Source organism: Mauremys reevesii, linkage group 7 (assembly GCF_016161935.1).
Source record: "Mauremys reevesii isolate NIE-2019 linkage group 7, ASM1616193v1, whole genome shotgun sequence".
In the NCBI taxonomy this organism is placed as follows: domain Eukaryota; kingdom Metazoa; phylum Chordata; order Testudines; family Geoemydidae; genus Mauremys; species Mauremys reevesii.
In genome coordinates, this window is record NC_052629.1 from 70042503 (window position 1) to 70060639 (window position 18137).

General features: G+C 55.2%; 1 protein-coding gene across 1 annotated transcript in view; it reads right to left on the reverse strand.

Annotated features, from left to right (window-relative positions):
* Positions 1 to 18137, reverse strand: part of PSD (pleckstrin and Sec7 domain containing) — a 112553-nt gene that overhangs the window by 13036 nt on the left and 81380 nt on the right. Inside the window, exons 7-10 of the mRNA XM_039546559.1 lie at positions 17930 to 18010; positions 17225 to 17337; positions 15981 to 16039; positions 15345 to 15434 (exon numbers count right to left, since the gene is read on the reverse strand). Coding sequence (XP_039402493.1) covers positions 15345 to 15434; positions 15981 to 16039; positions 17225 to 17337; positions 17930 to 18010 — 343 coding nt within the window. The remainder of the gene's footprint in view (positions 1 to 15344; positions 15435 to 15980; positions 16040 to 17224; positions 17338 to 17929; positions 18011 to 18137) is intronic.

The following is an 18137-nucleotide window of genomic DNA, read 5'->3' on the forward strand; positions in this document are numbered from 1 at the left end:
TTTTCACCTCCACTGAAATCCTGCCATTACTAGAATAAAAGCTGCCCCCAGCTGACAGCTGCCTGGTGTCCAGTAGGAAATGAATCTGGGGGGTCTCAGTCCAACCCCAAAGATTTGTGGTGGACCACAACTGGTGTCCTGGTTTCCCTGCGCTCCCAGTGTGTCCTGCTGCCTGTCTGTACATTCTTTCAAGCAAGGATTTGGGCAGGGCTGAGCCCATTGCTGGGGCTTCAAGAATCACTCCTAACTCCCCTTGTTGGCTGCCTCAGCAGAGGACAAGAGACTGAACTCCCAGCCCATGCCTCGGGGAGAGAGGGGGACACTCCCTTCAGGGAAGAGATGGCAGGGGCGAAACTTGCCTTGTGGCTATCCAGGCTGTACCTGTTCTGGGGATAGACTGAGGGCTCCAGTCCAGCTCTAAACTCCTCCACAAAAGGAAGTTTTTGGTGGTGCTGGCCCTTTAACGGGTTGGGGCCTCAAGGTTCTTGCCTCCTGGCAGGTGCTATTAATCAGAGCCGAGGCTGAATTCTGCTTTGCTTTGTGCCCTAGATGGAAGGGGAGTGTGTGATGAGAGGGAGAGAGGACGTGCTGCTGTGCGTATAAACAGGGCACTGCTGGTTATTGGCTCACATTTGTCTTTGCCTTGCCCCTGCAGTGATGGATAAATCCATGCCCTGTGGCTATAGGGAGTTGTGGCATCGGTATAGGGTATGAGCTCACTGCAGCAGCAGGCAGAGGGGGAATGTGGGCTGGGAGGGGGACAGCTCTTACCCTGACACACATACACATGCAGGGAGAGAATCTGGCTGTCCTGCCCCCGGTTTCCTCCTACTGCTATCACTGGCCCACAACTGTGGGAAGCTTTTCTGCTAGGGTAAAGCCATCCATGCACAGGAACAGAGAGTTCCTGCACAGCTCTCAGCCACAGATCTCAGCATGCTTTACATTTTACAGACAGGGAACTGGTCCCACCACAGGGTGCAAGCACAGAGGGGCACTGAAACCAGGGCTTCAATTCCTCCACCAGACACTTGGCTAGTCCATGAATCAATGCAGCTGAAAGAGAGAATTAACCCCTTCCTGGGCCTAGAAGATTGGTTACACAGGTCTCCTACTCGGAGAAGGCTCAAATAGCCTATGGTTTAGTGTGATGGTGTCTGAGCTCAGGAACATGCCACAGGTTTCTGAGCCTTTTTGGGGCCAGAGCCCTATGGGACCATCAGCATCCCTAACAATCAAAGCCATGGCCTATTTTGCAAAGGAAATGTCACAGCGACACAGCACCCTCCCTGCAAAGATTCCTCTTGGTCTCTGTACCCAGGGGCATCTCACGATGAGAGCTCAACCCTGGGCTTTTCCCATCTCCACCTTCACAAAGACCTGAGCTCAGCCATGGGCTACATTGCAAGGTGCCTCCCTAAGCTACCAAGAGCCCTTTGCATGCTGTCCTTGGCTTGGCTAAGCTGAAGAGAACTGCAGTATTGGTTCAGTGTGAGCCACCCTCTGTCCAGAGATTGGGGGGGGGGGCTCTCTCATCTCTACCTGCCACGGCCTGTCAGCTCTCTTCTTGACACCCCTCATTCCACCTCCAGTCCATTCCCTTATTCATGTTCACCGGGAGGCCTTGCACATGCTATACAATACTGCTCTGCTGGTGTGAGAAATCCTGGCTCTTCTCTGCAGCAGCTGGGGAACCACCAACCCTATTCCAAGCTTGTTTCCCTTCTGCTCCCCATGCTACTGGCATCTCAGTGGGGGGAAATACATTCTTCCTCCACCCCATGTGATCATACATGGGTACACACGTATGCAGCAGATGTGTGTAAATGTGGCTTGGGACAGCATGCATGATCCCATCCTGCCACACTTCATCCCCCTCCCCTCCGTGCCATGAGGTGTCCATGGCTCCCAACCTGCACTGGCTGCAATGCTAGCTGTCATACCAGCATCAGCTTTTGAAGAGGGCTAGGAATTGCATCCTCATCCCAATGCTCCCAGGACCCTTCCCCGTCTAGTGCCTTGATCCTGCAGGCTGCAACATCAGCAGCGTGTAGGAGGCAAAGAGCGGTGGATTTCTGTGCCAGGTGGCCCTAGTGCGTGGTTACATCTCAGTGTGTCACAACGTGACGCGGATGCAGCCTGCCCCAATGCTGTGTTGTGCTATGACGGGATGTGTCATTGCTAGGCCATGCTCATGGTGGGATCTCCCCCTCTTCTTCCCCTCCCTGGGCTCAGCTTGGCACTATTCTGGGGGTCTTCTCCTGAGGCTGATGCTTTGTAGGAAGACTTCTCCCCCTGCTGCTGTCTTTGACAAGGGGCAGTGCCTCTTTGCTCCTCCTCACCCAGCATGCCCTTCTATCAGAGTCCCAGACTAAACTCAAAGGAGCACATCCTAAGCAGGTGTAAATTGGGCTAGCTCCACTGAAATCAATGCTGATTTACATCAGGCAAGCACCTGGCCCCAAATCTCCCTCTCTGCCCCTAGCAGGCTAAGGAAACCTACCCACCTTTCCAGACCAAATTTCAGGTTGCACAGGAACCTGACCCCCCCCCCCATCCTGTTGAGCCCATGGTGGGCTCTCTCCCCATTCTTCCTGCCACATGGGGGTCCTGATTGGCGTGATGCACCTGGGTCTAAGACTAAGACTGGAGGGACAGTCCTGCGTACCCTGGCCCTGATCCTGCTTGCAGGGTGTTTTAAAGAGATGGTGGTTGTCAAGCCAGTGTGAGGCTGCACACAGTGGTGCAATGTCACACTGTCGTTACATAGAGCCACGGGACTGGCACTGCCAGGAGGCCAGGCCTCGATCCCAAACCCCCGTCTCTGCAGAACGTGGGCGAGCGGGTTTTGAAGTGCACCCCGCGCCTTTCTGTTTCCAACTGCAGCCACTGGGGAGGCCCCCCAGCCTGCGCGGGAAGGGAGTTGAAAAGAAAGGCGAGTCCCAAGAGGCGGACTCAGATTTAAGGAAGACCGGAGCTTCCATCTGATGGTGGCACAGAACTGCCCCTAGGTTAGATCGGCTCCAGCGCTGCAGGCTGGGCATTGCTGTCAAGTCTGGGGATCATTAAAAGCCTGTTGTGTCCCTCTTCCACCAAGCAAGGGTGGGTGCGCTCTTGGCTCCTCGCTGCCTGCCCTGCACACACCCCGCTGTGTAGCCGGCTGGGGCTGAGCGCAGGGGGCTGTCCGGGTGCGAGCGCACGGCGATGGGTGTGTGGCTGTGATGGAGGGGCGCACACAGGACCGAAGCGCGCGCACCTTTCTCCCGGGGGAGGGGGGACACAGACAAGTCTGAGCTGCCGTTTCCAGGGGGTTCAAGCTTTCTCTGCCCCCGGGTGGGGAGCGGGCCCCCGCCGCCAACCCCCGCCCGACGGCGGCCCCCACCCCAGCCCGAACTCTCCCCCGGGAGCCGGCGGCGGCCCGTGCCCCCAGCCCTTACCGGTTTCTTCTTCCTGCGGCTCTGCAGGCGGCTGACCACCAGGTCGGTGTAGAGCACGGGCTTGAGCGTGCGGGAGCGCTGGGGCCAGCCGTAGCAGAAGGTCTCCATGCCCCGGTAATTCCGGCCGTAGCGCACGGAGCACATGGAGCGGGACCGCATGCGCCCCGCGCTGCTGTTGATGCTGTTCACGCCGATCATCTTGCCGGCCGCGATGGCCCCCGGGCAGCCGGCCGGCGCGGGGCTGGGCTCGCCGGCAGCCTGTTGAAGCGGCCCTGGCTGCGCGCCGCCAAGGAGCGCGCTCCGTGCCGCAGCCGCAGGCCGTGCGCGCAATGGCGAGGGCGCTCGGCTGGCAGGGGAGCGCAATTCCCTCGCAGCAGCCAGCCAATGGCTCCGCGGCCAGGCGCTGGGGCGGGGGGAGCCGCACGCTCAGGGATGCAGCGAGCTAGCGACGGAGGGGCCCCGGCAGCGGGGAAAGGGGAGCGCAGCCAGCCGAGGGTGGGGAGAGGAGACGGGCAATGGGGGAGCGTCAGAGGAATGAGAAGGGAGGGGGCAGATACAGGGAGCGCGGGGAGAGGGAGGAGGCTGGAGGAGAGGGAGTGTTGGGGGAATGGGGGAGAGGAAGGAATGGGACTGAGGGAGAGGAGGGTGGAAGAGATGGAGGGGTCAGGAAGGGCGGGGGGGGGAGCGCCCCTCCCCCAAAGTAGTGAGGACGGCTGGAGGAGAGGAAGGAGGCTAGAAGCCAGAGAGCAGTGGCAGAAAAGGGGTAAAGGGTGGGGGCAGGGGATGTCTGAACAAAGGAGACGATGGGGCTGGAGAGGAAGAGGAGGGCAGGGAAAAGCTGGAGCGAATGGACACGTCCTGTTAGGCTACAAGGCCAGGCCCCCTGGTGAAGCCAGATGGCACAAGTCAGGGAGGTGCCACGCACCAGAAGTGGCTGCACACCAGGGGTGGGAGAGGTGCCCCCAAGCTGGAAAGTGCCGTATCCTTTCGGATGAACGGCTCTAGGAATGGGGTTGTCCTTTCTCAGAGCGGTGCAGCTGGTGTCCAAGTCCTGGCCCGAAGCCCTGTGATTGCAGGGGTTTGTGGAGGCCTGGAATTTTCACAGGGTCTTATATGTGGAGTAATGTCTCCTCTTTCTGGGTGTCTCTCTCCAGGGAGGGCGTTCAGCAAGCCTGGCACTCACCCCCCGTGATCAGAGCCAGCGAGGATTGTCATCATACTGTCCAAGCTTTACAGTGCCACTTCAGAGAGAAGATGCCATCAGAGGCAGGGCCATTATCCATGACCCTGACACGCTCCATTCTTAAAGGTCAGGCCTTAAAACACGTGGGCAGGCCCTTGTGTACCCAAGGGCTTGGACATGATGCATTGGTGGCTGACGATGAGCTCGAGCCAGCAGCAGCCAGGCACTTCAGGCTGCCCCTGCCCTGGCTGCTCGGTTCAGCTGGCCCTGCTGCTCTTCTCATACTGCTGCTCCACGCAGAGATTAGCCAGCGTTTGCCGCCAAAGATGGTGCCTGGTGCACTGACCATGGCAGTGGCCATAGTGGGTCCAATCATAAGTACTTACACTAGGATTCTCAAAGGGAGCGTGCCACTTGACTCCCATGGAATTTCAACGGGAGTTAAGCCGTTAACTCCCCCAGGCGCCTTTGAAAATCCCTCCTTAACTTCTGTGGGGAAGGGGGGTTAGCCACACCAGCCTGAAACAGGCACTGGCAAAGGCTATGGAGTGTGTCCCTTCTCACCCAGAGAGAGGGATGAGATCAGGAGGAGATGGGGAGACCCAGGTTGGCAGATGTAACCAGGGATTTTTGCCAGGCTCAACTTGAGATGCCTTAAAAGGGCATCTGCTGAGCAGTGAAAACCAGGCACTAGTCACTTGGACGTCCTGGCCAGAGTCCTTATGCAATACTATACAGGGCATGTCTAGCCATACTTTTTGTATAGCACCAGTTACTGTGATATCTAGACACTAAAATATATTGACCAAAAAAGGGCATAACATTCCAACTCAGTGCAAGCACCACGCCTCCTTTCCTAGGGTTCAGTCACTTGCCTTGACCTTTCTATTATACAGATACATGGTGTCAACTCCTGTCATCGCTGAGATCAGTACTGGCCTTTGCTCACAAGGGCTGCAGGCGAAAACATTCTCATCACATCTAGAAGGGCGGTCTGTCGTTTAGCCAGCACCGACCACAGCCCTGGGTCTCATACCATCTGGGTCTCATTTCTGTACCTCCAAGGAGGATAATCGCAGTCCCACCATGGAGCTCACAGCTTCTGCTCCTAGCCTGCACTGCTAAACAAGCTTACTCAGCAACAACCAGCCTCATGTTCTCTTCTCTCTACCTGCATGCCATGCTACCATTGGCATCGATCTCACAAGCCCAGCAGGGTCAGGACAAGCCTAGGGATAATGAAGGCTGTTCCCTGAAGGTGGGTGGTGATTTTGTGTGTGTGGGGGGGTGTCCTTTTGAGTCAGCACTAAATCAGTGCTTCAGCTACATTACTGCTGGCTGGCTTCCAGGTGAGACGTAAGACTGAAGCCCTTGTCACTGAGTCCTAGGTCCTCAAAGGTATTTGGGTGCCTAACTCCCATGGCACTAGGCTCTATTTCTTGGCCAACTACATATTTGAGCAAACACATTCTGGCTCCTTCAATCCCCCCTGCAGTTTTAATTGGCTAAGGTACTCTGCTTCACTTCCTGCCCTAAACTGTTGTTGTGGTTAAACAGCTGCCACATTCCACCCCAGAGGGGCTGCAATTCAGTGGTGGGTGAAGTGATTCATTTTAAATATAGAGAGAAATACAGCAAGCAGGAGAGTGTCTCATTTGAAAGAGTTTGGGGATCCAGCTCTTTGGCAGAACCCCTACACACAGGCACAATATCAGGAGCTAGAACTTGTCATGTCTCTCTTCTGCTCTCAGCAGCTTGTATAGGGGGCATATGACAGGCTCCTGGGCCTCTCTGGATCCATTGTGAAAACTGACTTAACCAGATCAAGGAAATGGTTCTGATAGCCCATTAGGACGCCTGTAATGCTGAAGGGATTATACAGGCTCTTGGGAATTCTATGCTGGAAAGCTTCAGGTTGGGGCTGACAGCCAGAGCAGGGCAGGGAATCCAAAATACATGAGCCCAGTCCAACAGAGCCCAAGCAGCACCCCCTAACCCACTGGAGACCTTAGGAACAGTGAACAAAACACTGCAAATGGCTGCACCAGCTGTGTCCCTCGATTAGCGAAAGGCTTCTGCCATGTTTCTGCGCAGGAGCCAGTGTTCCCATAGCCGAGGGTCACTTACACATTACCACGAACACGCCCTGGGGGGTAGAGCTTTTCAGCTGCATGTTGCAGATGAGGAAACAAACACAGAGGGCCTAAATGCCATATTTCACCATCGGTGTCATGCAGGCAAGTGCCCTTGATTTCAGTGTGTGCTGAGCGCATGTAGCCAAGGTGACTGGGCTCAGGCCTGCGTCCAGCTGCCTGCACGCAAAGGGAGCAGGGAATCTGCCCAGCATAGGGGGGCAAGCCTGGGATAGGAGCATAGCCAGGGCATTTCTGCACTCCATCAATCCCAAGCAGGCAGATGGCCCCATGGGGCCATAGCCAGCTGGGCACACTTCAGAGCAGCTGCCAGCTTCCTATCTAGCTACAAAGAACTCCCCATCTCAGTTGTACAGAAGAGGTACTTGGCACAATTGACCACACGACCACCCTTCCTCCCACGGTAAGGAAAACTAACAAGCAAGAGGCATGGGGAACATTGGTGGGCTGGCTGAACCACTGGCGAAGGGATAGGAAATAGATGTAATAAAGAGCAGCTGCTCCTTGTGCAGAGATGCTAAGAGCTGTTCTCTGGGGAGTCTGTATGAGGGTGGGTGTTATGTAATCCACAATGGCAAGGAGGGGGCCAGCAAGAAGGGGGAATTTCCCAACGAGACACGTTTGGCATAGTGAACACCAGAGAAGACTGCGGGCAACTGGGGGAACCGGGCAGCACCTGACTGCAGAAGTCATAAAGCACATGGCAAAAGAAGCATTGTCCACTGATGGGCTTTGGTCACATGGATCCTCTGCGGACTGCGGGAGAGAGTATGCTAGTGGAATTAGCGAGAGGGAGGGGGAAAGGGTTTTGTGGTTAAGGTTCAGTTCTGGGAATCAGGGTTTTCTTCCCACCTCCTCAATCACTTTCTATGCAACTTTGGGAACTTTATCTTCCTCTGCTTCTGTTCCTGAGTTGTACAGTGATGCTCCTTGTCCCCCCACATGGGATGCGAGTGGCTCATGAGACGTCATTAATTTTTTTAAGGTGCTTTGAGTGCGGATGGCAGGAACTATGGCCACGCAAAGGGTCATTCATACAATTACCAAACAACGCTGCGACTCACTTTGGAGTACTGGGGTGTGGTTTGCCTCACTCAAACCACAGGCAAAGGCTCCGGGAAAGGGGAACTTAAGGCTGAGCGAGCAGATTGGTAACTTGAGGAGCAAATCCATCTCAGACTGTTTTGTTCAAGGACTAATGGCCACTGGAGACTCAGGGACTTCAGGGCTCAAGTCAATCACCAGGGAACCCAAACATTTCAAAACATGGAAATGCAGGGTTGAGCTCACTGAGGTTGAGGCCAGACAGCCTTACCAGAGCAGGTAATCTGACATCCTGTACATCACACACCACCACCACCACCAGACCAAACCCACAACCAGATTTAGACCAATTCTAGCAATTCCATCATTCCGGCTTTGTTCCTTTTGTAGTTACTGTGTAAGCTGTGTTGGTTTGGGCTCAAGGACTCTTTCCTAAGGAGTCTGAAGTCTATGGCTTAAATTTTGAGAAAGTGGGGTATTACAAATTGGCACCACAGCATATTGATTTATCACTGGTTTCAGGTCTCCATTGTGGCTAGGCTGGCTGTGGTCAATGCTCCTCATATCAGTGAATGGCCCACAGCAACAAAAGGCCCAGTCCCATGAGGACGAGGAGAGGGGACTGAAGGCTTACTGATTGCCCAAGCAGAAATTGGTTAAGTAGGAGTTTGCGTTTTTTTGGGGGTGGGTGGGGGTGGGAGGGTATCGGTAAAGGAGGCTGGAGATGGCACACCCATAGACTGCTATGGTTGAGAGTAAAGCATTTGAGTTTATGTGGTTATATATTTGTGTCCTCTTATGTGGCTGGCACAGTTTGAGTTTATTTTCTCCTGGTGATTCGAAAGGGGGCAGAGTTAAGGTGGTTTCGTGTCCCTGAACTGTGACTTTCCATGCTTTCAAATGTTTGGGTTTCTTGTAAATTTAAACTTGATTTTTCCTTTCTTGCCTAACAGTGAGATTCTGTGGCCTGCATTGTGCAGGAGGTCAGACTAAATGATCATAATGGTCCCGTCTGACCTTAAAGTCTATCAGTTGGTAACATTCGTGTATGGCTCTCCACCTCTGAAGTTACTGTTACATATGCTCAAACTTCACCTTAACAAACTTTTTGTCTGTGAATTTCCTTAGTTTTTATGAGAGTTTTAAGATGGGAGTGTGGCACGTGTGGAGCTTGAGGAGGCTGTTCTCCCACTTCTTGCTGACTTCCCTGCAGTCTGCAGGAAAGAAGCCCCACTACTACAGATGGTAACTGCTGCTTGTCATGCTGATTACAGCTCACTGTTACCATGTGCTTCATCCCATGTGGCGGCTCCACCTGATCTCTCTCCTCTTATACTCAGGACTTGTCTATACAGAGAGTTCCATTCTGAGCTATGACCTACTGCTCTTTGGTGCAGGCATCATCACAATGTACATGTACATGTGTACAGCACGTAGCTACTGCCCTACAAATAATGAGGAGGTGTGCAGAAGACAGGGGATCCCTTCCAAGGGAAGGAGGCAATGGGGAGAATAGGGGCCTGGGGTAAGGGGGAGCAGAACGCCCTTCTCTCTGTGGACCTCCAGGGGCCCACATGAAGGGAGACAACACTAGCTACCTTAGGAAGTGGAGCAGAGTGCCAACCAATTAACTGCACCAACTTCCTGGTGTTGGATCGGAGGATCTTCTGAGGACCCTCCCCAATGCCCTCTCCCTGCAGACATTGGGGCATGTCAAGACCCTCTGCCAATGCCTTAGCAAGCTTCAGGAAGCTCCTCAGAGGTCAGCCCAGCCCCTCCCCTCCCCTGCAAACCCTGTGTGTTCCTGGAGAGCTATAATTAGACAGGCAGCTGTGCGTCAAGGCTAACTAGGCTCCTTGGTCTCCAGACAGCCCTACGCCAGTGTGTCAGAGAGCTGATGAGCATACGTAGGCTAGTTGGAAGCTACCAGGCTAACACCACTCTCAGTGAGCCAGGGGCAATTGCAAGGGGCCTGCTGGGGCATGCAGTGGTGGCAGCCCAACAAGCCCCTTCACTTGCAGGAGTCTGGAGGGGACTGGTGTCCCAGGGAGCCTCCGCTGGTCTGTGCAGTGGAATGTCCCACTTATGCCCCTTCTCCACTCCTTTCCATCACCCCCCTCGCCCCTCAGCTCTCTGGCACTGTCCAGGATTTCTTCTCTACTGCCCTCAAGCGCTGTGCTCTCCTCTCACCCCACATTTCTGCCTGCCAGCCTCCTACTAACCTCAGGCAGCAAGCACCTCTGCTGGTCCACGGGTTGTGGGGAGGTGGGGGCAGCAGTACCATGAGCTCTTCGTCCTATCTCTGCTAGTTCCTGCCTGAACTCCCATGCACTTCATTTCAAACATCTTCTGCTCCCTGTTCCCAAGCGAGGGGCTGGAGAAAAGTGGCAGAAGCATAGTGAGCTCTGCTTTTTAATACCTCTTTATTTAAAAGCAGCTTGTCTGGGGCCTTTCGTCTATGGTGGAAACAGTCGCTTTTCGTCAGCGACGAACCTTCCCGCTGCTCAATTACATGCGGAGGTCTTAGCTCAGCAGGGGAAAGGCCTAGATCCCCTGGGCCAGATCCTCAACTGCTATAAATCAGCATCCCTTTTTAAGCCCAGCCATTGTTTCTGCTATTGCTCAGACCCAAATGCTGCATCCCAGCTGTGTTCGCACCACAGCCAGCTAGAGAAAAGCCATCCCTGTCCTTGGTGCGGGGTCTGGTGCCTCAGATCACATTGCAAGCCAAGATCCTGGCTCAAAAGGGGTTAAAAGCTGTTTGTATCTTGCCATAACATGGTGGCTTAGCATTTACTATTTCCATGCCTATAGTAATGATCTAGGCTGAGCAGACCCGGGGGAGAGGGCTGAGGGAGCTCCAGATTGGACATTCACCCCCACTCCTGAGCCATACACATCACCCATCCTGGGCAGGAGTCCAGGGCTTGGAAATCAAGCTGGAAGTAGACGCTCCCTGCTGCCCTCATCCATTAGGCTTTATGGCTAGCTGTCACATTGGCTGTCGCCCTGTGAGATCAGTGCCCCTTTCACCGGCCCTGCATCACAGCTCGCTTGTGCCTCTGAAATCTTGGTGTTTCACATTTGTTTTCCCCTGATACAAATCAGCTGTGTTTGCCAAGGCTGTTCTTTCTGGTCTCTGCTTAGCGAGTTCTGTGTTCATGGGAGGGACGGCTCAGAATCTACTGAGATGCCAAAAGAAGCTTCTCTCTAACGTTACACTTTTAAGACAAAATTGGCCTGGTTCTGCTCTAACTTGGACCAGTTTACACCTGTGTAACTTCCTGGACATGAATGGCATCATGCCTGATTACCAATGGGGTAATTGATGGAGCTGGCTGAGGCTCTGGTCACAGTACAGAGCAAGCCTGAGTAAACATCCCTGCCTAGCCCCCAGCTAGACACCACGAGAATGAGGCAGTTGAACTCTGAGAGTGGAGATGGGGACCATGCAGCCCCGAGTGGGGAACAGGATCAGGCAGCCCTGGGGTGACCCATAGTGGAGAGTCCTTGAATGTTGTCCAGCACAATGTGTGCAGAGCATGCCCTGTGCCAGCTGCACAGTACCCCAGAGCCCACAAGATGTGGGATCAGCGGGCTGGGAGCCAGGCATGTGCAGTTTGGAGCCACTGAGCAATCCAGGAAAGGTCAAAAACAGAACTGAGGAGAATCAACAAGTTTTCCTCCCCATTATTAACTCTTCACCAATCTATCTACTAGTACTAGCTCCCCTGGAACGCTGCAGCATCAGCCTTTCCTGCTTCTCTGGTGCTTTCCAGCCGCCACTCTCAAAGCAGTGCACAGGTCACTATAGCAGTCCCCATCTTACCATTGGGGAAACTGAGGCACGGGGACATGGGGGCTGCACCCTGCTTTAATGGCATAGAATCTAGGCCTCCTGCTTCCCAGGCTCATGTGTTAGGCACAAGGTCATCCTAGCTCCTGCTAGCCCAAGGGGGACAGTAAGGCTTTCAGCAGGCTGACGCTGCCCAGCGCAGCCGGCAGACACAAGCACTTCAACAGCATACACGTGGGCTGACGTCTTGGCCCCCGCCTGCGCCAGTTACCATGAGACCCAGGTACTCAGATCGCTTGCGTAGGTGAGGCAGTTAGAGGAAGGCTGAGCTGCATGTCAGGGGCAGCTCCTGTGCCGTAGGGCACGTCGCCCCAAGGACTGGAGCTGCACAGCGTGGGGTGCACACTCATGCACCCTGCTACTGCTGAGCCGATGGGGCTGAGGAGCAGCCACTCAGAGATGCAGGTGCCTTTTGGCTTGGTTTGGTTCCTTGGGCTCAATCCTGGTTGCAGCATAAGCTACGGCAGCACCCTAGACACATCCAGGGCCCGGTGAGGAGCTGAGGTCAGTGGAGACAGCCTGCAAGGGGCAGGGGCAGGGCGGCGCTGGTGGCTCAGGGCCCAGGATGGGAGAGTGTGGGGAGGCTGTTCTTTCCCACACAACAGCTTAGTCACGAGAGCTAAGTGACTCCCTGCGGAGTCGGCGCGATCGCTTCCAGGTGGAGGCGGCCAGCTTCCTTCCACACCATGAGTCAGCCCTGCAGAAGCCATCTTGAGCTGCTGTCACCATCGCCCTGTAATGGCCTGGTGCAATCACCATCAAACCGCTGCCACCTCCCCATTCCCCGCCACCTCCTGCAGCCTGGCATCTCTGCCACCAGCACCACAGCAGGCTCTGCCTGGCAGCTTGCCACCGCTAACGCTGCTGCCCTCCTCTGGCACCTCCCATCTGTTGGCGTCAAGGTGCTTCACAGTCGTCCCCAGATTCAGCCTCACAGCACCCTGCTCAGTGTCTCTGTGTCACATAGCAAGTAAGTGCTAGGAATTCCTGGCTGCCTCACCTCTGCTTTAACCACTAGACCATCCCGCCCTCCCTGTGCTGCTGCGCACAGTGCCAGCAGCACCCCGTCGCTGCTCGTTGTGGTCGCGCTCTTTGGGGGGATGGAGGGCCCCAGGGAGCCGAGCTTGGATTTGGATCCACAAAAGGGAGGGCAGCGGAGCTCAGCCAGGCTAGCAGTGAGGGGAAGCCATACCTATCACCAGGGCCGCCCAGAGGATTCCGGGGGCCCGGGGTCTTCGGCGGTGGGGGGCCCCCGCTTCAGCAGTAATTTGGCAGCGGGGGGCCCTTCCGTTCCGGGACCCGCCGCCGAAGTGCCCCGAAGACCCGCCACCGAATTACCGCCGAAGTGGGACCCACCATCGAAGTGCAGCTGCCTCTTCGGTGGTAATTCGGTGGCGGGGGGCCCCCGCCGCGGGTCTTCGGGGCACTTCGGCGGCGGGTCCCGGAGCGGAACGACCCCCCGCCGGCGAAGACCAGGAGCGGAAGAGTTTTCCAGGCCCCCTGGAGTGAGTGAAGGACCCCACTCCAGGGCCCCCGAAAAACACTCATGGGGGCCCCTGTGGGACCCGGGGCCTGGGGCAAATTGCCCCTCTTGCCCCCCCCCGGGTGGCCCTGCCTGTCACACTTCATGGTCTGGGAGAGAAAGTGCACGCCCCCCTCCACCCGCCCATGTTCATGTGGGTCATCAGCTCTTGGGACCCTCACCCCCACACTCCCATTCTGAGCTAGCTGGGCACAGCAGCCCTTTACTGAGCCACCTCCAGAACAACCCCAACAAACAGAGACATGCTGGGCCAACACAGCTGGCAGGGCGCTAGATCAGAGGTGGGCAAACTTTTTGGCCTGAGGGCCACATCTGCGTATGGAAATTGTATGGCGGGCCATGAATGCTCACAAAACTGGGGGTGGGTGCAGGAAGGGATGAGGGCTCCGGCTGGGGGTGCGGGCTCTGGGGTAGGACCAAAAATGAGGAGTTCAGGGTATGGAAAGGGGTGCCGAGCTGGGGTAGGGGGGGTCTGACTGGGGATGCGGGCTCTGGGGTGGGGCTGGAGATGAGGGGTTGAGGGTGCAGAAGCATGCTCTGGGCTGGGACCGAGGGGTTTGGAGGGCATGAGGGGAGATCAGGGCTGGGGCAGGAGATGGGGCATGGGGTAGGGGTCAGGGGGTCAGGCTCCGGGCGGCGCCTCCCTCAAGCAGCTCCCCGAAGCAGTGGCATGTCTCCCTCTAGCTCCTACACAGAGGGGCAGCCAGGCGGCTCTGCGTGCTGCCCCATCTGCAGGCATCGCCCCTGCAGCTCTCATTGGCCATGGTTCCAGGCCAATGGGAGCAGTAGGGGCAGCGCTTGGGGAAGGGGCAGCGTGTGGAGCCCCTTGGCTGCCCCTAAGCATAGGAGTCAGGGGCTGGACATGCCACTGCTTCTGGGAGCTGCACAGCACCATGGCACTTGCAGAGCAGGGCAGGCCCCTGACCCCACTCCCCAGCTGGAGTGCCATAGCAGGGAAAGCCCTGGACCTTGCTCCCTGGCAGGAGCTTGAGGGACAGATTAAAACGTCTGAAGGGCCGTAGTTTGCCCACCCCTGCTCTAGATGGGTCCTGGCTCCAGGGGCAGGACAGAGAGGTACAACACAGCGGGCCTATGCCTCTTCCACTGACTGCTAGGGATGGTGCAGTCACAGTGCTCTGCCTCGGTGCATGGCCAGGGAGAGGGTTCCACCCGAGCAATGGGCCTCAGTCTATGCTAGCAGCTTGAACCTGTTGCAGCATATGCCGGTCACTGCCTTTGCATTACCCACGTTGAGTTGGTGTCTGTGTTGCCCCGCATCTACACTAGTGGTGTCCTAATCCTCTTCAGTTGCAATGCCTTCTGGGCATCTATCCCACAATTCCTGGCTCAGCTTCCAGAAGCAATGCATTCTGGGGCACCGTGCGGGGCCACTGGTTTCCTGGGGACCTTCCAGGACTTTCAGCGTATCTGCATCCACACAGGCACTAAATCAGTTCAGCTTCAGTCTGAACCAGCTAAGCTTTGCCCAGTTATTCACTTTGCTGAGACACACTTCGTTTTACTGGTTTTCTGACCCCTGGGGCGTTGTGTGTGGATACAGAGCATCCTACAAATGTGCAAGAGGCTGTACAGGGGTTAGTTTCTCTAGTGGATGCCAGGCCATGGCACATGGAAAGAAATTTAGCCATAGTTCAGGACAAGGAATTGCCCCTCCTAGCAAACACCTGCTCTAGGGAAAGCCTCTGCCCAGGCAATGCTGCCTATGCCAGCGGTTCTCAAACTTTTGTACTGGTGACCCCTTTCACACAGCAAGCCTCTGAGTGTGCCCCCCCTTATAAATTAAAAACACTTTTTTATATTTAACACTATTATAAATGCTGGAGGCAAAGTGGGGTTTGGGGTGGAGGCTGACAGCTTGTGACCCCCCCCGATATAACCCAGTGACCCCCAGAGAGGTCCCAACCCCCAGTTTGAGAACCCCGACCTATGCAGTCTGCTCTGGGTGCAAAACTGCACCCCACTCAGGGACCCAGACAACGCCTGAGTGCGCCAGCCAGGCCCCGGGGGAATCCTTTACTAGGAAGTGGCATGAGAGCAATTTTCTAAGCGGGATCCCAGCCTTAACTCCAGCCGGCCTGGCTCAGCTGGGGAGACTGATCTGAGTTACCTTGAGCAGCTCCTTGGGGAAATCACTCCCTCCGTTGAGGCCTTCCAGGTTCCCAATGAAGTCGGAGCAGGACATTCTCTTCCCGATGTTCTGGAGGTGACAGGGGCAGAGAAATGTGGCTGGTTACCTTTGGGGAGTGGGAGCAGCGGCTGGTCAGAGAGCCCCCCTGCCCCATGATGGTAGGACAGCCAAGCATTACAGAGCAGCACTGCCTGGATCTCATGGAAGGCCACTTGGAGACGTGGAGAACACCCCACCCCCTTTGCTAAGGGTCAGGGAGCTTTAAAAAGCCATTCCTGTCAAAATTCAGAGCCCCAATCTCCTCCCTTGTCTTCCTCACCCCTCCTTCCCACTCCTGTCTTCTCCTCAGCCCCGTCTCGGCTTGCTGCTGCTTTGCCAATGCCCCTTTCTCTCTTGCAACCTTTTCTATCTGCTCATCACGCCTTCTCCACTCTTCGTTGCTTCTCCTTCCCATCCCCTTAACACCCCCACACAGCTAACGGGCTGGCTCCTGCATACCCCAGGTGCCTTCTGCTCATATGCAGTCAGACATTGGCCACTTTGCCCCCTCCCAGATGAGAAGACACCTAGTGGAGGAGCAGAGCAGGCAGGGCGCTGGAGCTGGCAGGTACTCACGTGCCCATGGAGGTCTGTGTTTAAGAGCATCAGGGCACAGGTCAGCGTGTGGACTCCATCTACAGCACAAGCACAAGAAAGGTGATCAGAGCCCCCCTGACGCACCCCTCTGCATGTGGCTGTTCACTTATCCATGCCTCCAGACATGGGTCGCCTGATTGACGGCTAGGTGATTGTTTGATGTTTGTTTCCCACGTGTTTCCCTCCTCCCTCCCAACCAGCACACAGGTTGGGCACTGGAGAAGGTGCTGACCTGGATACAGCTTCGGAGAGCACTCCCAGCCCAACACCAATCCATGCCCCTTGTCCGTGCAGCTCAGGGCGCCCAGCATGGACGGTACTCAGCTCTGGGCACCACTCGGATCAGCTGTGCCGGCTGAAGTTCCATTTAATTCTGTTGTGCGGTCCTGGCCCCAAAGCAGCTGCACTTGATGGGATTTTGCACAGCTGCTTTGGGGTCAGGACCACACCATAGAGGAGCAGTGAAGCCAGAGTTAATGCTACAGAACCGTATCCCCTTTGACATGGCATCCGGCCCCCAACCAGTCCTAAATCCCCACGTACATGGAGCTGACTCAAGGTGAGGACATGCAGGCATGTGGTGGTGAATTAAGTCAAGAAAGAAACAAGGATGTAAAAAGTCCAGATGAAATAGTGAGATCTGGGCAACTGCTGGTGGCCACTTGAGCATCTTGTTACTCTGGCTACTTCTCTTTGAAAGTTTCTGCCATCCTGAGCCATGGGACTCGGACATCCAAGGACACAGTTACACTTAGAGTAGCCCCTTTCTCTCTCCTGGTGCTGATCTACTACAGAGTTACAGGTGGCGAGTGTCCTAAGTGTGCATGTCTAGGGTGGAGGGACAGCTCAGTGGTTTGAGCATTGGCCTGCTAAACCCAGGGTTGCGAGCTCAATCCTTGAGGGGGCCATTTAGGGATCTGGGGCAAAAATCTGTCTGGGGATTGGTCCTGCTTTGAGCAGGGGGTTGGACTAGATGATCTCCTGAGGTCCCTTCCAACCCTGGTATTCTATAACGTGTCTGGCTTTCAGTGAAGCCTTATCTCTGAATTTCCTGGATTTACAACATTTAGTTTGGGAATAATTACAACATCCCTGTGATTTATTTATCTGTAAGATACTGGCACGTGCTCTCTGCCTTAACTCCAGCTTAACCTAGTTTTGGTCAGTGAATCTGCACCCAGGTTTACAAACACACACGCAGCCATGTCCATATGGTAGCTCACCCTCAGAGGAGACAGCATTGGGGTTGCACTGATAATAGCGTTGTGAAAAATGAGCCAGGACTCGCTCTCTCTCCTGAGTCTCCCCCATCAGGGCCAGCTCCTTCAGAAAGGACCTGAAGAAGAGTGGATCATGCATCAAACCGAACACCACCTGCCCCGCCCCACCCTGTCAAGGAGCAGGAGAATTGTCCTTTCTGTAAGTGACAGGAAAAACACCAGTGTGCGCAACTCCTACATTGTTATTTCATCTACTTGGAGGATTCCCCACCGAGCATGTGACCAGACAGTCCCATGTGCACATCCCAGAACTCTACATCAGGTAGGAGAGTCTGCATGGGAACAGCGGCTGAACCCATCCCAGAACTGTCTGGGCTCGGAGACTGAGATTGTGGAAACTCAACTGTGGCTGGAGGGGATCCAGAATCCATGACATCTCCCTCCACTACACTGTAAGGTTTGGTATGTTCCTCCCATGCTCTTAGACACCAGCCCACATGATGGTCCTTGGGAAAAATTACATTTCTTGGGTAAGAGGAAAAATCTTCTTGAGAGGTGAATGGCTCTGCAACCATCTTTAGGTGCTGGGTCTAGGGCCAGCCTGTGGGGGGACCTTTTGCTCTAGATGGCCCGTGTTGCTGAGGTGCACATAGATTCTGATGATGAATGGCCCCTAAAAACATACACGTCCCCATGAAAGATTCTGACCTGAGAGCCTGGTCCAGACTCATCCCAGTGAACACGAAGAATTTCAGATATTCCCCAGCCACCATCTTACTGAACTCATTACTGAAAGAGAGGGGAGAGAGAGTTGAATAGACCAGACCAGTGACAGACCAGTGTAGAGAGAGAGGGAGGGATGGAGATGGGGGGGAGGGGGAACAGAGGAGATTTTAAGAACATAAGAACAGCCATA